This window comes from Equus asinus, chromosome 17 (genome assembly GCF_041296235.1).
Source record: "Equus asinus isolate D_3611 breed Donkey chromosome 17, EquAss-T2T_v2, whole genome shotgun sequence".
NCBI classification, from domain to species: Eukaryota; Metazoa; Chordata; class Mammalia; order Perissodactyla; family Equidae; genus Equus; species Equus asinus.
The window spans coordinates 44,799,536-44,818,486 of NC_091806.1; the positions used below are offsets into that span (position 1 = coordinate 44,799,536).

At 41.9% G+C, this 18,951-nt stretch overlaps 1 protein-coding gene across 1 annotated transcript in view; it reads left to right on the top strand.

Moving 5' to 3' along the window:
• Positions 1–687: 687 nt before the first annotated feature.
• KDM2A (lysine demethylase 2A) overlaps positions 688–18,951 on the top strand; it is a 90,044-nt gene continuing 71,780 nt past the window's right edge. The window contains exons 1-2 of the mRNA XM_014844725.3: positions 688–949; positions 2,161–2,285. Coding sequence (XP_014700211.3) covers positions 2,244–2,285 — 42 coding nt within the window. The 5' untranslated portion in view covers positions 688–949; positions 2,161–2,243. The remainder of the gene's footprint in view (positions 950–2,160; positions 2,286–18,951) is intronic.

Here is an 18,951-nt window from a genome sequence, read left to right on the forward strand (position 1 = left end):
GGGGAGTGACGCGTGCGCGTTCACGTGCGCCCGGGAGAGCGGTAAGGAGCGAAGGGAGGCTTGAAGGGGGGTGGGGGGTGGAGAGGCGAGCCGGAGGAGGGGTGGGGAGGCGGCGCCTGCGCAGTGCGCCGCGGAGGAGCTGTGTGTATGTGAGAGTCTGACGGGTTCAAAATGGCGGCGGCTGCTTCAGCGGCTCCTCCTGTGTGAGGGAAACAACACCCCTCCCCGGCAGCGGCGGCGGCGGCGGCGGCGGCTGCGGCTCGCAGAGCACCTTCCCAGCGGCCGGGCCTGTCGCCGCTCTGTCTATCCTGGGCAGGGGGCGCTCCGGGAGGAGGGGCAACGCCAGGGGGCCCATCCCCCGGAATCCCTCCTCTGCGACTGGGGAGTAGCCGGGGGCTCGTCCCGCAGCGCGGAGCCCGGGCTGAGAGGGAGACGCGAGGGGAGCCCGGGCCCCCAGCCCGGCGCGCCGCGCCGCTCCCGCCCTCTCCGCCCCCCGGGGCCGGGGCCCGCGTTCCGGGGGGCCGGGGCGGCGCGGGGAGCCTCGGGCCGGCCGGTCTCAGCTGATCGGCCGCCGCTCCCGGGCTCCGGAGGCGGCCGGGCGGCTGCTGGCCGAGGGCACGGCGAGGAGGGCGCTCCCCGCGGCCGGGGCTGGCCCGGGGCTCGGGCTCGGCTGCTGACCGCCGGCCCGGGGGAGGCGGGGGCGCCCGGGCTCGGCGCCGAGGGGTCGCGCTCCCCTCTCCTGACGCCTCCGACTCCGGGTTCCAAAGCCAGAAGAGGAGGTTTGATTCAGCAACTGTTTCCTCTCTTTTCCGGGTCGCTCCGACCCTTTCTGGATACTGGGCTGATCTACGGAAAAAGCCGAAGTCGACGTTTGGGATTTAATTTTTCCTCCCAGTTTTTGGAATCTTTTACTTCTCACTTGGACAAGAACTCACGAGCAAAATCCCCGGTGAGATTCCCCCTCCTACTCCCCCCCCCTTGGAAGTTTGGTTCGCTGTGGGTATCTAAAGACTTAATGTAAAGTTTCTATTTCTTTTTCCGATGGGTGAACCATTGAAACGCTTTTCCCTGGGGGAGCCCGGCGCGACTTGCCGTTTTTCTTCTCCGGCCCTGGCTGCTCGCAAGCCCGGCGGTCCTCGGCCAGGGGGTGCAAACGCGGTTTCCCTCTCGCCTTGGGGCCAGGGCTTCCTCCGGGAGGGCTCTGCCACGAACTGCTCTCGCAAACTGTGTCATCGGGTCCTCTGGTCTGGTAGCAGTTTTGAAAGGATGCTGTTAACGTGGCCGTCATGTAGTTACAAAAAGGAAAAGAAATCTGCATTTCCTATGGAAGCCATTATCCATGAGAATATTTAGAAAAAAGAAAAACGTTTCTTGGTATTATGGATCGGCCGTCGCGCAAACCAGTTTTGATTTAATTTTTGGAAAAGATGTATTTTCCTTTTATCTGTAGGTAGGATCGTTCGTTTTATTACTTTATCCAGAAGGATCTGGTGGGATTTTTGTCCCTGATTTGCAACTTTCTTGAATTTGTTTCAGAGTTGTCCATATCTTGTGTTGGGGTGGAGGGTTGGTTTGGGAATGAAAAGATCCGGGGAGACTAGGAAGGCAGGCGACGATTGTGTACGGCTTTACTAGAGGGGTATGGGAAATTGTTTGAGAGTCATTTTTTTTTATTTTAATTTCTTGTGCTCTTTTTATATAATCTGTCCTTTTTCCCTTTAGTGTCTGATTACCAGTGAGGGAGAACTAATTTGGTTAGGATCTGGATTAGTTCAGTGCCTGCTTCACCTGGTCAGCTCTCTACAGAGAAAAGTCCTGCCCCCCTCCTTTTTTTTTTTTTTTTTTTTCCGCTAATGCTGCCATGAAGGGGAGTCTTACTTATTGTAATCCTGAGGGGAGAAACAAGTGGTATGGCCCGTCCACAGGGAACTGAAACCAACACCTCCTTTTGCCTAGGCCTCGGACAGTTGTAATGTAATTAACGTTGATCTTGACATGGAACCACTTGCCCAAGAGCAGGAGAGGTCCCACAATGGTGAAGAAGAACCAGATTCCTCAGAGAGCCTTTAATTTACACATTTGTTAAATGCTCCTTTCTGTGAAAAGAAAGCTTGAGTTTGAGGATGAGTTCTCATCTCTACTCATATCATTATTCTTTAGTGTTGCAATCTGGTTCCTAAGGAGGAAGAGGAAGGCAGCCCTGGAGTGGTTTCTTTACAGTAATTTCAACAGAAGAGTGAGAGATGGAACCCGAAGAAGAAAGGATTCGTTACAGCCAGAGATTGGTTAGTATTTTCTTGCCTTTTTTTTTTTTTTTCAATTTTGAAGCAGAATAACTATTTTGTTTCCATTTGTGAACATACTGTGATTAAAACTTTTCAGGTAGCTTTTCTGTGCACCAGGGGAAGAGAGAAGGTATATTAATATCTCATTTGGTTTTTAGGCCAACTAGTTAGAGCCTTAATATTCATCCTATTTGGAAATGGAATTACATGTAGCCTTTAACTTTTGTAGAAGCCGTTGTAAATCAAAGGATTTTGTGGATTACAACATGACAAGGATTCCTAATTTTCCGATACTGACATTGTAATAAATTTAATTTAGATTAGAAAGTAAATTTTAGGAGCAAAACTATTTGAGAAAGGTTAGTTCTATATTTTTAGGTTATGGTGTGCCAAGATTTGTGGCTTTGAGCTGGGGAGTAGAACTGTGGATTTTTTTTTTTTTTTTTTTTTTAAGAGTTAACACTGGAGGGTTGGAGGGGATTAATTGAGAATCGAGAGAAGGTAGAATGCTGGATGCTGATAAAGTGCCGTGTTTTGTATTTTTGGAGGGATGTATGAGATACATCTTGTTGAAAGAAATTTTTGCTTAGTGATGATTTGGAAGGAGTTAGCTTGTGTGTGCGTATGAATGCTTGCTCTTTTAGGCCCTGCTTTCCTCTCAAGGTTTCCCTGTTGGAGTTTAAGAATTTGATTTCTGTTTTTCCTAGTGAAAGAGAGCTTTATTAATATTCTCACCATATATTCATTTCAGAAATTTGAATTTGTGTTTGTAGAGTGGAGTATAAGGAAAGCCACAGAATTGTATGTATTATGTGAAATTTGGTGATCTGGAACACCTAGAATACTAAAGGAATTTACAGTGGTTTTATTTGGCTCTGCATTTTACACTGAGTTTGGAGGAAAAAAGAGTGGTTCTCTAATCCATTTTCTGATGATCTCCGCTCTTTTGAGGAAAAGCTACTTTTTTTCTTTTTAATGTGACTGGTAAGAAGGTATGGAGTGTATTGGCAATTCTATTCAGCAGGCATGTATATGTTCTGGCAAGCCTTATTTCAGAGAGTTGCCTCTAGTCTCCCAGTCCATGTGTTACAACTGGAATTCTTTATCTCTGACTTTAGGAATAAAGTGTATCAGTAGTGGAATTTTGTATATTTAGGATTTTTTTTTTTTTTAACAGATTGGCGCCTGAGCTAACAACTGTTGCCAATCTTTTTTTTTTTCTTCTGTTTTTTCTCCCCAAATCCCCCCAATACACAGTTGTGTATTTTAGTTGTAGGTCATTCTAGTTGTGGCATGTGGGACGCCGCCTCAACATGGCCTGACGAGTGGTGCCATGTCCGCGCCCAGGATCCGAACCGGCGAAAACCTGGGCAGCCGAAGAGTAGCACGCGAACTTAACCACTCGGCCGTTGGGCCAGCCCCTAGGATTCATTTTTGTTTTGACATTTCTTGAATTAAACTTTTCTTTGGGAAAAGTAAAGAGGACATTGCAAAACTCTCTGCCCAGGTAGTTATTGCGGTATGGAATTCATTTTTATGTCAAGCTTATAGAATTGTTGAGTTGTTACGTATAACGGATCTTGGGATCCAGTCTTTCAAAGGAAGAGCCTTTCAGCAAGCAAAAGTTTTCACATTTTTTAATAAGGTAGGGAGGTGTAGTGGTAAGGGGATCTGAGGAGTCTGTGACTTTTGTCTTGATAAGATACATATTTTTTTAATTGCCAAGTGATTGCTACCTGTTGCACACCTTAACCCTTTTCTTATCTAGCATATTTTTGCTACCTGAGCAGTGTTGTGTAAGAGGGTACATCAAATATTTTGGGGGGGTCTTTCTTACTTAGAATTTTGAGTAATCATCTTGAAATTTAGGGTCACTGATACCTGTTTTCCTTTCTGAGATTATGTGACAAATTATACCTGAAGTGTAAATCCCTTCCATAACATAACTTGTCCTGAGAGCGGGTTGGCTTATTTGAGTGTCAGTGTGCCTACCAAACTCTTAATGTCTCTGTGTCTGTGGTAAGTGCTCATGTTACAGAGTTCTCTACTAAGTTAGATCTTATTTGAGGAATTTTAAGACTAACCTAAAGGCATAAAGGCTGATTTTTATAGTAGTGAGCTGTGTATTTTTTAACACTGTGTCTATTTTTAAAGTAGGTCAAAGTATAGAACTTATTTTGTTCCGCAGTTATTGGCCCTGGAACATAAAGTTTGAAAGAGAGACAAAACAGCAGGTTGACTAATTTGGCCTAGTGGTTAAAGTTTGTGTGGTCTCATACAATGTTTGTTTGTCAAATTGAATTGAATCGCCTCGTACATTGATTATCATGTTATTGACTGTTACTTCCATGTTGTTTTAGGGGACAACCTAAATGGTCGTCCCTCTGTGACATACTTTCAAAATAGCCTCTTGGGAGAGAAAACATAGTAGCAGTATTAAAAGTCTGAGTCCAAACTCATTTTGGAACACGATATGACTTTTTTGTATTCAGAACTCTTTACCTATCTTTAAAAAAAAAGTTGCATTCTTACTAATAAGGATAACTATTCATGATTGAATAGATCCTTTTAATGCTTTTTACTAAAATAGCCATTTCAGCTGCACAGGCTGAATTTGGTAAAGTGAATTTTAATGTGTTTATATCATCTTTGTGACAAGTCTTTTTTTGTGTGTGAGGAAGATTGGCCCTCAACTAACATCTGTTGCTAATCCTCCCCATTTTGCCTGAGGAAGATTGTTGCTGAGCTGACATCTGTGCCAGTCTTCCTTTATTTTCTGTGGGATGCCGCCACAGCATGGCTTGACGAGCAGTGCTAGGTTTGTGTCTGGATCCAAACCTGCGAACCCCAGGCCACCAAAGCGCAACGTGCAGACTTAACCCCTGTGCTACCAGGCTGGCCCTGACAAGTCATTTTTTAAAAAATTAAAAATAGCTAGTTTAAAAAATACTGGCCTGTCTTTTGCTAAACTGTTACTTACCTATTAGATGTGGAAGAGATACCTGTTACATGTGGAAGAGAATTGTACCTTTGAAGATGGTGTGTATGTGTCGATGTGGGGCATAATCTCTACTTCTGGAACCAGAATACTTATTTTGCAGTGTAGGCAAAGGACAAGGGAGAGTAAACAACGTTTGACTTTTCTTAAGCAAGACAAACGTTTTATGGTCTTTTTTTTTTATGAAAAGAGTAGTAGTTTTGTATATAGATTCCTAGAACAAAGCCAGATGATCTCCAAGGCAAGTTGATATACCTGAGGAGGTCTTCAAGAGCGAGGGGTAGTAGCTTCAGTTTTGATGATAGGTGGATCTTTGGTTGTCCTGAGGTGAAGAGGATTTATTTCTGTATTTCTGGTAAATTTATATGTAGGACCTTATTGAGAAACATTGACAGGAACTAAAGATGGAACTTTTTTTCTTTCATTTTCTTCATTTGTTTTCAGGAGCCAAAGTTTTGGAGTAGTTTTGGATATTTGTGACTGTCTGTGTGTATTTAAGTATTTATTTATAGAGAATGTTCAGCATAATATCTTACAGTTAGTTTCTTCATCTAAAATGTTAAATCCTTAGCAGTTATAGTTGATGATCTTTTAGGTTTTTGAAATCACGCTAATCCTGAGTAATCCTTATTATTGCATGGAAAATAAGGGCAAAATAATGTGCATCTGAAGTAAATGCTTAACTGAAGATTTTTTTTTTGAGGAAGAATTAGTGCTGAGCTAACATCCACTACGAATCCTCCTGTTTTTGCTGAGGAAGATTGGCCCTGAGCTAACACCTGTGCCCATCTTCCTCTATTTTATATGTTGGATGCCTGCCACAGCATTGCTTGATGAGCTGTGCGTAGGTCCATGCCTGGGATCCGAACTGGCGAAGCCGGGGCTGCTGAAACAGAGTGCACGAACTTAACCACTATGCCACCGGGCCGGCCCCTAAATAAAGATTTTTATGCTGTGTATTATGATGACCTTCAGTTTTAACTTGGGACTTTATTTTAATTGGGAAAGATGACCTTTGTCATATATTTTAATATATTGGATTATAATATCTGCCCTCAAGCTGTATAGTATATTATGCGTATAGTTACATTTAGTATGGAAAAAATTCACTAGCCCCTGCCAAAGGCAATTGTAGAAACAAATGAGTACCTAAATCAATGTAAAAGACAGTAAAGACAGGCTCCTTGAGGGTAAAAGAAATTATGTAACCTGAATATTTTTTTTCTCTTGAATTCACCAAGGCCTGGTAGTGTTATCTGAAGGAGGAGATGTTGATTTACTTGAGAACTCAGTTTTCTTGTCAGTCTTGATGATGAGATTAAGAGATTTTCTAAAGGATGTTATTATACTATTAGATGTTCAATCTTGTTACATATGGTTCTGTCTGAAATAGCTAAATCATTTATCCGTTGCAAGAAACTGGGGGCACTGAAGCCCTGATGATATTCTCACCTTGCTTTGGGTTGCCCTCCCCAGATTGAGCAGCAATTACCAGATTATTCTTGTACAAACAGTCTCACTTTGAATGACCCTGCTCTTTCTGACCAAGAACGGACTGGACAAAATAAAATCCTAATTTTAATCCATTTTTTTCCCACTATCATGGAAGTGTCATATTGTTAACTAGAAAAAAATTATAGGTAGTCTAAATTGTTGAATTTGCTCCTTTATAATTATTTCATCAGACTTCACCTTCAGTCTGTGTAGATGGAGGAGTACGTTGTTCTGGGTGTTGCAGCCTCCTTCCTGATCATGTAGGAAAAACTTGTTGCCCATTTTTGGGTGTTTCACAATGCGGATAATGAGGAAGCTAATTCTTTATTCTTATGCATCAGTCTTCCACAGTAAGCTGTATTTGGGGGACCCAGAATGAGGACTATATTTAAGCCATATCACTTTCTGTTGTTTTATTTTGCTGAACACTGATCACTACCATACGTAAGTTTGTGTGTATCTTTCCATTAGAGTGTAAGCTCCTTGAGAGTTGGAACTCAGTTTTTGTTTATGGTATGTACTGGACGCTTCCAATAGTGCCTCACAGGTAGAAAGTGCTCAATAAGTAGCCTCAAAAAAAGAGAAAGTACTCAGTGTACAACATAGAAATTGCTCAGTAAGTATTTGTTGATATTATTGAAAGCCCTGATAAATACTTTTCTTTGCTACCAGTTTTCTTGAGTGCTAGGAATAGACCACTAGAATGATGGAGAGTTTGGTGGACAGGGCTGAGCAAAATATCTGGGTGCTGGGTCTTCGAGTGCGCGTAAGAACCAAAACAGCTATAGCAGATAAAAACTTATACTTAGCGTACGTCCCAGATGAACACGTTAATAGTATTTGGGCCGTTAGAATAAATGAGAAAATATCTAGTTAAGTTTAAAAGGTCACTCTGAATTCTAAGTTCTCCAGCCTCTCTAATCCTGTCCTAAACCCTCCATGGCAAGGTTTTTGCTGACTTTTAGACAACCTTAAAGTTGTGAAGCTGTGAGTGATGGTGTTTGTGTTGTTCTCAAATCTTGGTTTCGGCAGTTAAGTCGGGGAATTGATATATTTACTGCAGACTATGCAGAGGGACGTAACGTTCTTTATTTTATGCCTTTTTTTAATTTTTCTTCTTGGGAAATGGATATCCTTAATCAGATTTCATTAATTTATTTATCTCATTTTTGGAATAATACTGTGTTTTTGCATTGTGCCTTCATATTAACAAAGGTTAGAATTCAATAAACATTTATTCTGTGCGAAGTACTAGACTAGGTTCTTTCATATACGTTACCTTATTTAATGCTCAAGACAACACTGTAATGTAGATGGTATGGTTTTAAACCTTAATTTTTTTTATTATGGACATGGAGGCTTAGGGAATGCCCTCGACTTGCCCGAGATCACAAAGTTGGTGAGGGGTAGAACCAGACCTTGAAGCCCATGTTTCTTCTCTCACACCATATCATCTCTCTTGTGATGTATTTCATACAGAAAACAAATGATACCCACTCTTGTTGTAGGAAGTTGTAGACTGAGTACTTTCTCTTTTTTTGAGGCTACCTTTTTTTTTTTTTTGAGGAAGATTAGTCCTGAGCTAACATCTGCCGCCACTCCTCCTCTTTTTGCTGAGGAAGACTGGCCCTGAGCTAACATCCGTGCTCATCTTCCTCTACTTTATATGTGGGACGCCTGCCACAGCATGGCTTGCCAAGTAGTGCCATGTCCGCACCCAGGATCTGAACCGGCAAACCATGGGCTGCTGAAGCAGAACATGTGAACTTAACCGATACGCTGCTGGGCTGGCCCCTTGAGGCTACTTTTAAAGTTTCTTCCCTAACACATGTCTGCTTAAAATCCTAAATGAGATCACTACAAATATTTGATAGCCAGTGTTTGATCATGTTTTAAAAAAAAAATTGGCACATTCTTTCTTTTATGAACTTTCGACTTACTACACTTAATCTATTAAAACAGCACTGTTTGTGCAGTTTGTGTATGTGTCGAGCCTGTTATTTATGCATGTCACTCATATCATTGTTTTCTCTTTTTTTTTTTTTTTTTTTGAGGAAGATTGGCCCTGAGCAAACTATTGCTAATCCTCCTCTTTTTGCTAAGGAAGATTGGCCCTGAGCTAACATCCGTGCCCATCTTCCTCTACTTTATACATGGGACACCTGCCACAGCATGGCTTTTGCCAAGTGGTGCCATGTCCGCACCCAGGATCTGAAACGGTGAACCCCAGGCTGCCGAGAAGCAGAATGTGTGAACTTAACTGCTGCGCAGGTGGCCCTTGTTTTCTGTTTTAAATTTTAGGTTCTTGGGGTTTTTCTCTATCTGTGATACTTGGTAAAAACTTAAACCATAAATATAAAAGGCAGCAGATAGTGACCAAATGAGTGGTTTTGGCAAATAACAGTGGTGAAGGCCTCCTTCAGTTATGTAGAGAGGAAGAGGGAAGAGTGTGGGCTTGCTGGAGGTAAATTCAGCATCAGCTTTACTATGGAGTGGGAAGCTTATAGGGCCTATTCTGAGGGCAGCCATTTAGATTAGTAGGACTAAAGTAGGTTTGTTTTGAGAGGCACTATTGATAGTGTTGGAAACACATTTTAAACAATTATGAAAGCCAGGTGTGAATAATAGACAGCCATTAGCAATTGTGGCTTGTTTTTAGTTGAACAGTAATTTGATCAAAGTGATGTTTTAGGAGTAATATTTTTGCAGTTTCAGATCAGGGAAGTGTCTAGAAGAATATTGAAATAGGTTACCTCTTCAGGTGATAGGTACCTAAACTCTAGGGCAGTGGTTCTTGAAGTGTGATCTGATCCCCTCGCCAGCAGCATAAACGTTATCTGGGCATCTGGGAACGTGTTAGAAATGGAAGTTTGGGGACCCTGCCCCATACTTACTGAATCAGAAACTCTGGACTTGGGGCCCATCGGTCTGTGTTTTAACAAGCCAGGTGATTCTGATGCATGCGGAAGTTTGAGAAGCACTGCTCTGGGGTATAGGTAGTAGAAATGGAAAGGAAGGGACAGAAGCAAGACACGTTGGCAGTGGAGGACTGACAAAACTTACTGATGGATAAGAGCATGTTGTGGTGGGGAAGAGTGCTTCATTGGGGATCATGAGCCCTCAGTCCTCGTATCAGCTCTGTCACCAACTAGGGTTTTCAACAAGAGAACTGACCTGTCACTGGGGGGTTGTGCTAAGTGATTTCTGAGGATTTTGGAGGTAAAAGCAAATGAAGAATTAAGGTAGACTCTGAGATTAAGTCTGGGTTACCAGAAACTAGACTGCTTATTTGATCAGAGGGAGGAATTCTTGAAAGGGGGAGGAGAGAACACGAGTGGATGTTGTAGACAGTTGAAACAAATTTATTTAAAGCAGGGGTTCTCAACTGGAGGTAATTTTTCCCCTTGGGACATTTGGCAGTATCTGGAGACGTTTTTGATTGTCAGACTCAGGGGAGTACTACTGGCGGTTTAGTGAGTAGAGGCTAGGGATGCTGCTAAAACATCCTAAATGCACAGGTCAGCCTTCCACAGCAAAGAATTATCTGGTCCAAAATGTCAGTAGTGTGAGAATGAAAACTCTGATTAAAAGGGGAATATTCAGTAAGTAAGTTCTATCTATGTTTCCATCCTGATTATCTGCTGTTCATCTTAGAGTTTTATGTCTAATACAAAACATCTCAAAAGCACTCTCAGATTGTATTTCCCAGGGCTTTGCCCAAAGTAAGCATGAAGTGGGATTTTTCTGTTGAATTTTCACCAAAGTAACTTCATGCTTATGGCATATCCTCAACCCAGTTGCAGATTTCTTTATTAATCCTTTTAACTTATCCTAAGATCAACTTATTTGGGTAACCAAATTAAGTATTCACTGTCTTGAGATCAATGGTTAAGTTACAACAAAAAATTTCCTTCTGATATTCTCTTTGAAGGACAGAAAGATGAGATAAAAGCTGTGTGTTGATGTGAGCAGATATTGAAATATTAGGAATTGCCCTGTAGCTGAATAGTCTATGACCGTTCCTGAGAAACAGCCTCATGAGCTGATTGTGGCCTTCAGTGTGAATTCAAGGTAGCCCCAGTCTTACTCCATCTCTTTGTATCCCTGGATCGCAGAAGTTAGGAACTCGTTTGTGTCAGGGCACTAGTCTGGTCAACCTATTCTTGTTTCTGACAGAGACCTCAAGAGGCTGTAGGTTCGTAGAGATAATGATCATTTTATAGTAGTTTCCAAAGTACTTCTCTGTTTCTTGTGTCTTTTGATCATCTTAATCTTTTGACAATCACAGTTCTAGAGGTTGCCAGAACTTGGCGATGGTGCTACCATGTTGCACAATTCCAGAAGATGCCATTCACGTATCTTAAAGATTTTATTTTTCCTTTTTCTCCCCAAAGCCCCACAGTACATAGTTGTGTATTTTTAGTTGTGGGTCCTTCTAGTTGTGGCATGTGGGACGCTGCCTCAGCATGGCTTGATGAGTGATGCCATGTCTGCGCCCAGGATCCCAACCAGTGAAACCCTGGCCTGCCGAAGTGGAGCGCGTGAACCTAACCACTCGGCCATGGGGCCGGCCCCTCACATATCTTAATCTATGTGAAAGATGCCCTTGGAGTGATGCAGTGTACAAAAAATGGTGACTCTTTTTGGATGAATAAGGTAAAGGAAAAGTCATCCTGTATATTTGGAACAAAAAGTGGGGCGAGCCCAATCTGATGGCTACTAGTACACATTAATTGAGTGTACTAGGTGCTTGGTACTGGCACTTTACATATGTTAACCAATTCTCAACAACCCTTTGAGGTAGGTTCTGTGATTCCCATTTTCTAATTTGGAAACTGTGGCATGGAGGAGTTAAGCAACTTGTCTGAGGTTCTCCAGCTAAAAAGGGAAAGAGCCAGGATTCAGAGTAGACAGTCTGACTCCCAGGCCTACTAAGCAGTACTGTTGCTTCTTTGACTTTGTTGGAGCACAGTTTGTAAATGTTTTGCTGATGGATTTAGGGTGTTCCCCAAGTCCTCCTTTCTCATTCAGGAGATTCATTCACTTAAATGTTTGTTGAGTGCTTACACTGTGATGGGCACTGTATTTGGGCCTTGTTTTTTTAGAACTTCCCAATACTGTGGTTTCTGATAGTGCTGAATGCTTTGAAGAAATTAAGAGAGTGATGAAATACCTATAGAGGGGGGATCACTCCTTGAGCTTGGGTAAGGCTCCCTGAGAAGATGGCATTTTGTAACTGAGACCTGCGTGAAGAGGAGCCAGTGTTGTGAAGTTCAAGGGCTTAGGGGACCAGATCTGGGTCAACAGAGCTCTAAGTAGAGGGACCAGCTAATGCAAAGCCCTGTGGTAGGAATGAGAAAATATTACAAGCACTTAACCATGTGTCAGACACCATGCAAGGCTCTTGGGGGGTTACAGTGATGAGCAAGCATGATCCTCTGCCATGAAGCTTATAGTCTGGTAGAGAAGTCAGACATTAAACAAATACTTATACTAGTAATATTAATTATAGTTAAGCAAAGGACTACAAAGTAAATACAGGATGCAATGAGAGTGTATAATAGGATGATGTAATCTAAACTTTGGGAGTGGGAGGAGGTATCAGGGAACACTTTTCCTGAGAAAACCTCTAAAGCTGAGACCTGAAGGGTGAGTAAGAGGTAAGCAGGCATAAAGGAGAAGTGATTAGTTAATGCAAAAGCCCTGAGGTTGGAAGGAGTCTGACGTGTTTGAGGAACTTACCAACCAAACAAAGCCAAAAATGCCATTGTAACTAGAGAGAAGGGAATGAAGAAGGGAGTTAAAATCTTGATAAGATAGTAGGGGTCAGGTCCAGTAGGACTTTATTCTGAAGGCAGTGGGAGGGCGCCAGTTCAGCAGAGAAGTAGTATGCTTGGACTGAGGTCAACAACTATGTTATAGAGAGGATCGGGAAGAGAGCAAGAATGGTTTTGGTAAGGCCAATTAGGAGGCTGCTGCAGTGGTTCAGGTAAGATATGATGGTAGTGTGGTTGAGAGTGCTGACAATAGAATTAGAAAGGTTTTGAGAAATATTTAGAATATAGACTCAAGGATTTTGGTTCATTGGCTGTGTGGAGGGTGAAGTTAAGGGGGTACATACGAGCATGATTTCCAAGTTTTTGTCACGTGAGTGGCTTGTGCTGCAGTTTGTTTGTTTTTTTTAAAGATTGGCACCTGAGCTAACATCTGTTGCCAATTTTTTTTTCTTCTTCTCCCCAAAGACCCCCCAGTACATAGTTGTAGATCCTTCTGGCTCTGGTATGTGGGACGCTGCCTCAGCATGGCTTGATGAGCTGTGCTAGGTCCACACCCAGCATCCGAACTGGTGAAAACTCTGGGCTGCCAAAGTGGAGTGTGTGAACTTAACCCCTGAGCCATGGGGTCGGCCCTGATGCAGTTCTTTTATTGAGATAGAGCACACTGAGGAAGAGCAGGTTTGGAGGTTGAGGGGAAGAGCATAAGTTCAGTTTTGTGTAAGTTTGGATAGATTGAATATGAGGTGCCTGTGAGACATCCTGGTAGAACTGTTGAGTGGGTAACTGGCTATGACTCTGGGCCTCAGGAGGGGCTTACTGGCATACAGCTGGGTCTCATCGGCATACGTATGGTAGCTGAAGTTGGGTAGACATGAAGTGACTTACAAAGGGAGTGACAACAAGGAGCCGGAGAGGTATGAGGAGAATCAAGAGTACAATCATGTGCTGCATAACAACATTTTGGTCAACGACGGTGATCCCGTAAGATTAGTACCATATCGCCTAGGTGTAGTAGGTTGTACTGTCTAGGTTTGTGTAAGTGCACTCGATGATGTTCGCACAACAATGAAATCACCTAATAATGCGTTTCTCAGAACATTTGCCTGTCATTAAGCAGCACATGACTGTAGTCGTGTCTCGGAAGCCAAGGGATTGTGGTACTTACTGTTTATCGGGCACTGCTCTAAGCATTAGTGTGTTTTTACTCATTTAATGCTCATAACTCTATGAAGTAGATGCTTTTGTTATCTTTATTTTATACATCAGAAGAATGTCACAAGGAGGGACTATATAATTTTCCCAAGACCACCAGGTAGTAACTGGAGAAGGAGCTTTTCAAACCTAGGTTTACCTGGCTCCAGTTTGTGTTCTCAAAGACCACTTTATACTGGTGGTGTTTCACAGAGGACAGAGGGGTCCGCTGAGGTGGGTGCTGCTCAGAGCTGGAAAGATTTCCAATGGATTTGGCAACAAAGAGGTTATTGGTGACTTTATACAGGAGTTTCAGTGGCATGAAGGGCAGAAGACATTCTTCAAAATAAATGTGAGATTAAACAGTGGCAGTGAATGAAGAGAAAGTTCAGAGCGGTTTGGCTGTGAAGAGAGAAGGGAAGCAAGTTAAAGTGCAGGGTCCAGAGAATGTTCTCTTGGGTTTTTGTTTGTTTGTTATGTTTGGTTTTGTTTTAAGATGGAAGAGACCACAGCATTTTTTTGTTTATGGCATTAACTGTTACTCCTTCCTCTGTGATCCTCCATATTTAATCATTTGCTAAGGCCTACTGGATTTCTGATACTCATCTCCTTGTAGTTCCCACTGCCACTCCTAGTTCTGACTCAGTCTGGACTATTGTAGGAGCTTCCTCCTTAGATTTTTTTTTTCTGAGTATCTTTTCTCTTATTTCTTATGTTGTGCTTTCAAGGTTCTCATCATGTTGTTCTCATCCTCTATGACATTCCCACTCTGTAGTCACTGGTAGTGTGGATGCACACTGGACCTTGGTTCATGAGACCTAGCTTTGAATTTCAGCTTATAAACTGTAAACTTGGGCGAGTTACTTAACCTTGATGAACGTTTTCTTGGGGGGAATAGTGAAACTAAAACTCACCTTTTGGAAATAGTTTATAAGTGCTTGGTTAACTTGAAAGGTTTTGCTGTTGTAGGCACAAACTTACCCTGGTATTCAGGCCTCAATTCGCTCTTATAGTCTTATTATCTACTCTTAACCTATGTATGTTCCAGCCAAACCAAGCTACCTGCTTGTTTTTTCCCCCTGCTTGTGATAGCCTGTCTCCTGTCCCCACCCTAGTTCTCATCCTCTAAAGCCCATTTGCAGTATTTTCCTAATCCCACGTATTGAAGGAAACCTCTTTCCCAAATTTTCGTAATATTTTCTCCCTCCCTCTCATGATATCTAACTGGATACAAGGTAGAAAGTGTAATTGTATCTAGATTATATTCTCCTTGAGGACAAGGCATGACTTCCCTGGCACAGTGTCGTTTACAATATTGAGATTCTAACATAACTGGTTAGTTAACTTTGTCTTGAAAACAAAGTAGAATGTAATGAAATTAATTTACTCCATTCTGTGGTTAAGTGCTGACAGTTACTAGGAGCATGGTGGTCAGAACAGAATCAGAGAGAAGGGGAGCTAAGGAACAAGGATTTGCCATATCTGATTGCCCCACTTGTTCTGGTCATTAAAGAGAGGAGGGACAGACTGCTCACGTTCCTTGACACCATCCAGTTACTGCTGCTCTTGTATTGTGCTCACCACGCTACTTTCATAATTAATTTGGTTTCTCTGTTTCTTCATAATGGGACATGGGTTCCCTGGATAACGGGTATGAGTATTCCCACTCAGTGCTGGGCATTGTGAAGAAGTTAACTGACAGTCCTTTTGTCTTACAGAGTTGAGTACTAGCCTACCAAGATCCCTCCTTTGAACTTTAAAGGAGACAGAAATGTCCACTTAACAGTAATGGTGTCTACAAACATCCTCCTTTGTGCCAAAAAAACATGGTATGTAGAATACTAAGGTACTTCAGTACCTTAGCTCAGACCCTTTTCTCAAGGAAGCATTTCTTTGACTAGGTCAGACCTTCCTGTTGTAAGTTCTCATGGTATGGAGTACCTCTTAGGCACAGCACTTACCAAAATTGCCGCTTTATGTTTACATGGGTTGTCATTTGATTGCTTCCCTTTTAGAGTGTAAGCATCATTAAAGGCTACTACAATGCCTTTTCTCACCCTTTTATCCCCATGCTTGGTACAGTACCTGGTCCACAGTAGGCGCTCAATGTTTTTTTTTTTCCTGCGAATGTGCGTATCTAAAATCCCGTCCCTTTCACGCCATGCTATCTTCTTGGTAAGCTCCTAATTATTCTCCAAGGCCCCCAGATGTTCTTCTCTTAAATTCTTCCCAGTTACATTCCCAAGGCACTTCGTATGCATCTCTGTTGTGGGACCAGTTACTTTGTGTTGTAATTAGTTGACCATGAGTCTCCCCACCCAGCTCGAGTAGACTTCAAGGCAAGGACCATGTCTTATTCCAGTGCTCAAAAAATGTCTACTGAATTGAACAAAAATGTGTTGTGCACTTCCTAAAAATACATAGAACATATGTAGCATAAAACTGAACCCCAACAATAGAAAGAACCTTAGATTGGTAATCAGGAAGCCTATGTTAGTTATCTAAGCTTTATTTTTTTTCACCTGCTCTGTCCTTCTCAGTTCTAGTGGTTTGAACCAGTTATTTTCAAAGTGTGACCCTAACCACATCATTGGGAACTTGTTAAAAATGCAGATTCTTGGGTCCTATCCCAAACTTGCTGAATCAGAAACTCAGAGTGGGACCCAGCAATCTATTTCAACAAGCCCGCCAGGTGATTCTGATAGATGGTATAGTTTGAGAACCATTGGAATTACTTTAGCAGTTTGTTTTTCTGTGTGTTCAAAAAAAATGAGTTAACTATCTTAATTTAAACTTCATAGCTTAAAATTTTTTTTTTTAAGATTTTATTTTTTTTTTCCTTCTTCTCCCCAAAGCCCCCCGGTACATAGTTGTGTATTCTTAGTTGTGGGTCCTTCTAGTTGTGGCATGCGGGATGCTGCCTCAGTGTGGCTTGATGAGCAGTGCCATGTCCGTGCCCAGGATTCGAACCAACGAAACACTGGGCCGCCTGCAGCGGAGCGCGCGAACTTAACCACTCGGCCACGGGGCCAGCCCCTTTAAAATTATTTTTAAAACTTTCCTTCACATGTGTTTCCTACCAGTTGAATTTGCCGACATTTTTCTAAACCGATTATAGCTATGTAGGCAAGGTATCTTTGAATCAGAGGCAGTAGCTTCAGAAGTATTGGAAGACTGTGGCTTAATGCTGCTGCACAAAGCAAAGTGTGTGTGGGTGTGTTTATGTGTATATATGCGCAGCCAGCACCCAGACGTGCTTTTCTCTCTATCAGTGGAAACTTCTCCGTGGTAAGTGATTAAGGGAAGGGAAAGATAAAGCACAGGCCTTCATTAGGCAGACTTGAATGAGTGGCATGGCAGAACAAGAAGTATCAAAAAGTATCAAAAAGGTTGCTTTTGGCAGTAGCTGGTATACATAGTTTTTTTTACCTCCTGTACTAAGGAGCTTTCTTAGCAATAAATGTTTGCCTCAGTTTTACCTGCGACAGGTGGTTGTTATGGACTGAAAAGTGCTGATTATTGTTGGTATTCATTTACTTCCTGTAGAGGGAGTTGTACACTTTACTGCTGGAAACCTTAATAAGGGCATATCTTGGATGCATATTTTGTGTCTAGCACTATGGTAAGTGCTTTGTATGTGTGGCCCATTTCCACCATTGTTTTGGCTTAGTATGTTGAGTTTAAATTTACTCTTTGTTAGATAAAGGGAACCTTTTAAAAACAGAGTTCCTAACAAAAACTCCTTTTAAGATATAGTGATGCTGCTGGTTGAATACTTTTAGGATTTAGTAAACAGTATTACATTTGCTCCATTTACCTCTTGTTATAAACTTTAGTTATAACTCATCTCAGACTTTCTAAATTGAAAACATTTATTTTCTTTCGTTTTTCCTCACATGGAAGTTGCTTTTTTCCCCCCTTTAATTATTATAATTTCCTTTCCCCAGATCTTTTCTACCTATCTAACTATTTCTTAGTGTGGTTACCAAAATTATAAGAATTGTTGTATGTTCAGAAGTTTTGTTCTTTTTGGTCTTTTGCTCATTTATTTATTCAGTAAACATTGTTGGGTGTACTGTTGGTGTTTAATGAATGTGCTGGGTATACAAAATGAATATCTTGTACCCTGTCCTCATAGTCTGATAAGAGCCATATAAGCAAATAATTATGTTATGCTGTGATAAATGAAATTTAGCAGGTACGAAGTACAGAGGCAAGAGAAAGGAGGGAGTGACTAAGGAGAAAGTCTTCAAAGAAGAGATAACTACTAAGTTGGATATTGGAATATTAAGAGTTGTCCAAGCAGGCCAGAGAGTGAGGAAGAAAATTCCAAGCAGGGGAGCCAGCACATCCAGAGGTTAAGAAGTATGAAACAGCACTACAAGCTCAAAACCGCATAAGGATCAGTGTTACTAGAACATAAGAATGGGAAGGGATCCGAGATGGGGAGAATCTGAGTCATGTTAAGTTGTTTGTACCTTGCGCAGTAGGTAATGGGGAGACATTAGAGGAACTGTAAACATGGGGGAGACTTGATCATACTTCTCTTTTAGCAAGATCGCCCTTGGAGGATGCTGGGGAGGATAGACTAGTGAAGGAAGAATTGCAGAGGCAGGGAAATGAGATAAGAGTTTACTATAGTAGTTTAGAAAGAAATGATATCTAAAGCCTTGGTACCAAGAATGGAGATGGGGGAGAGATTGAGTTGAGATATTTTGGAACAGAGTTGATGGGACTTGATGATCGTGTTAGATGTTCTTGGGGAGGGGGATGACTCCTTGGTTCTTGGCTTGAGTTCTTGGTTGATGGGGGGTGTCACTAATTGAGAGAGAATACCATAATTTTATACAAAGGTAAGAATATAATTTTGATTTATTTATATTAATCTTTATGTCTATAGTAGCGTATTCAATTCACCAATTATTTATTGAGTCTACTTTATGACGAAGCCTACCAGACATTCTGGGCTAATGTCATGAGGTATCCACATAAATTTGGATGACTTTTTACTAGGTAAAACTAGCTCAGAAACCGTTATGCAGTCACGTGTTTCTTAACAACAGGGGTACTTTCAGAGAAATGTGCCATTAGGCAATTTCGTCATTGTGCGAACATCATAGAATGTAGTTACACAAACCTAGATAGTGTGGCCTACTACACACCTAGGGTATATAGTACTGATCTTCTGGGATCACTGACACATATG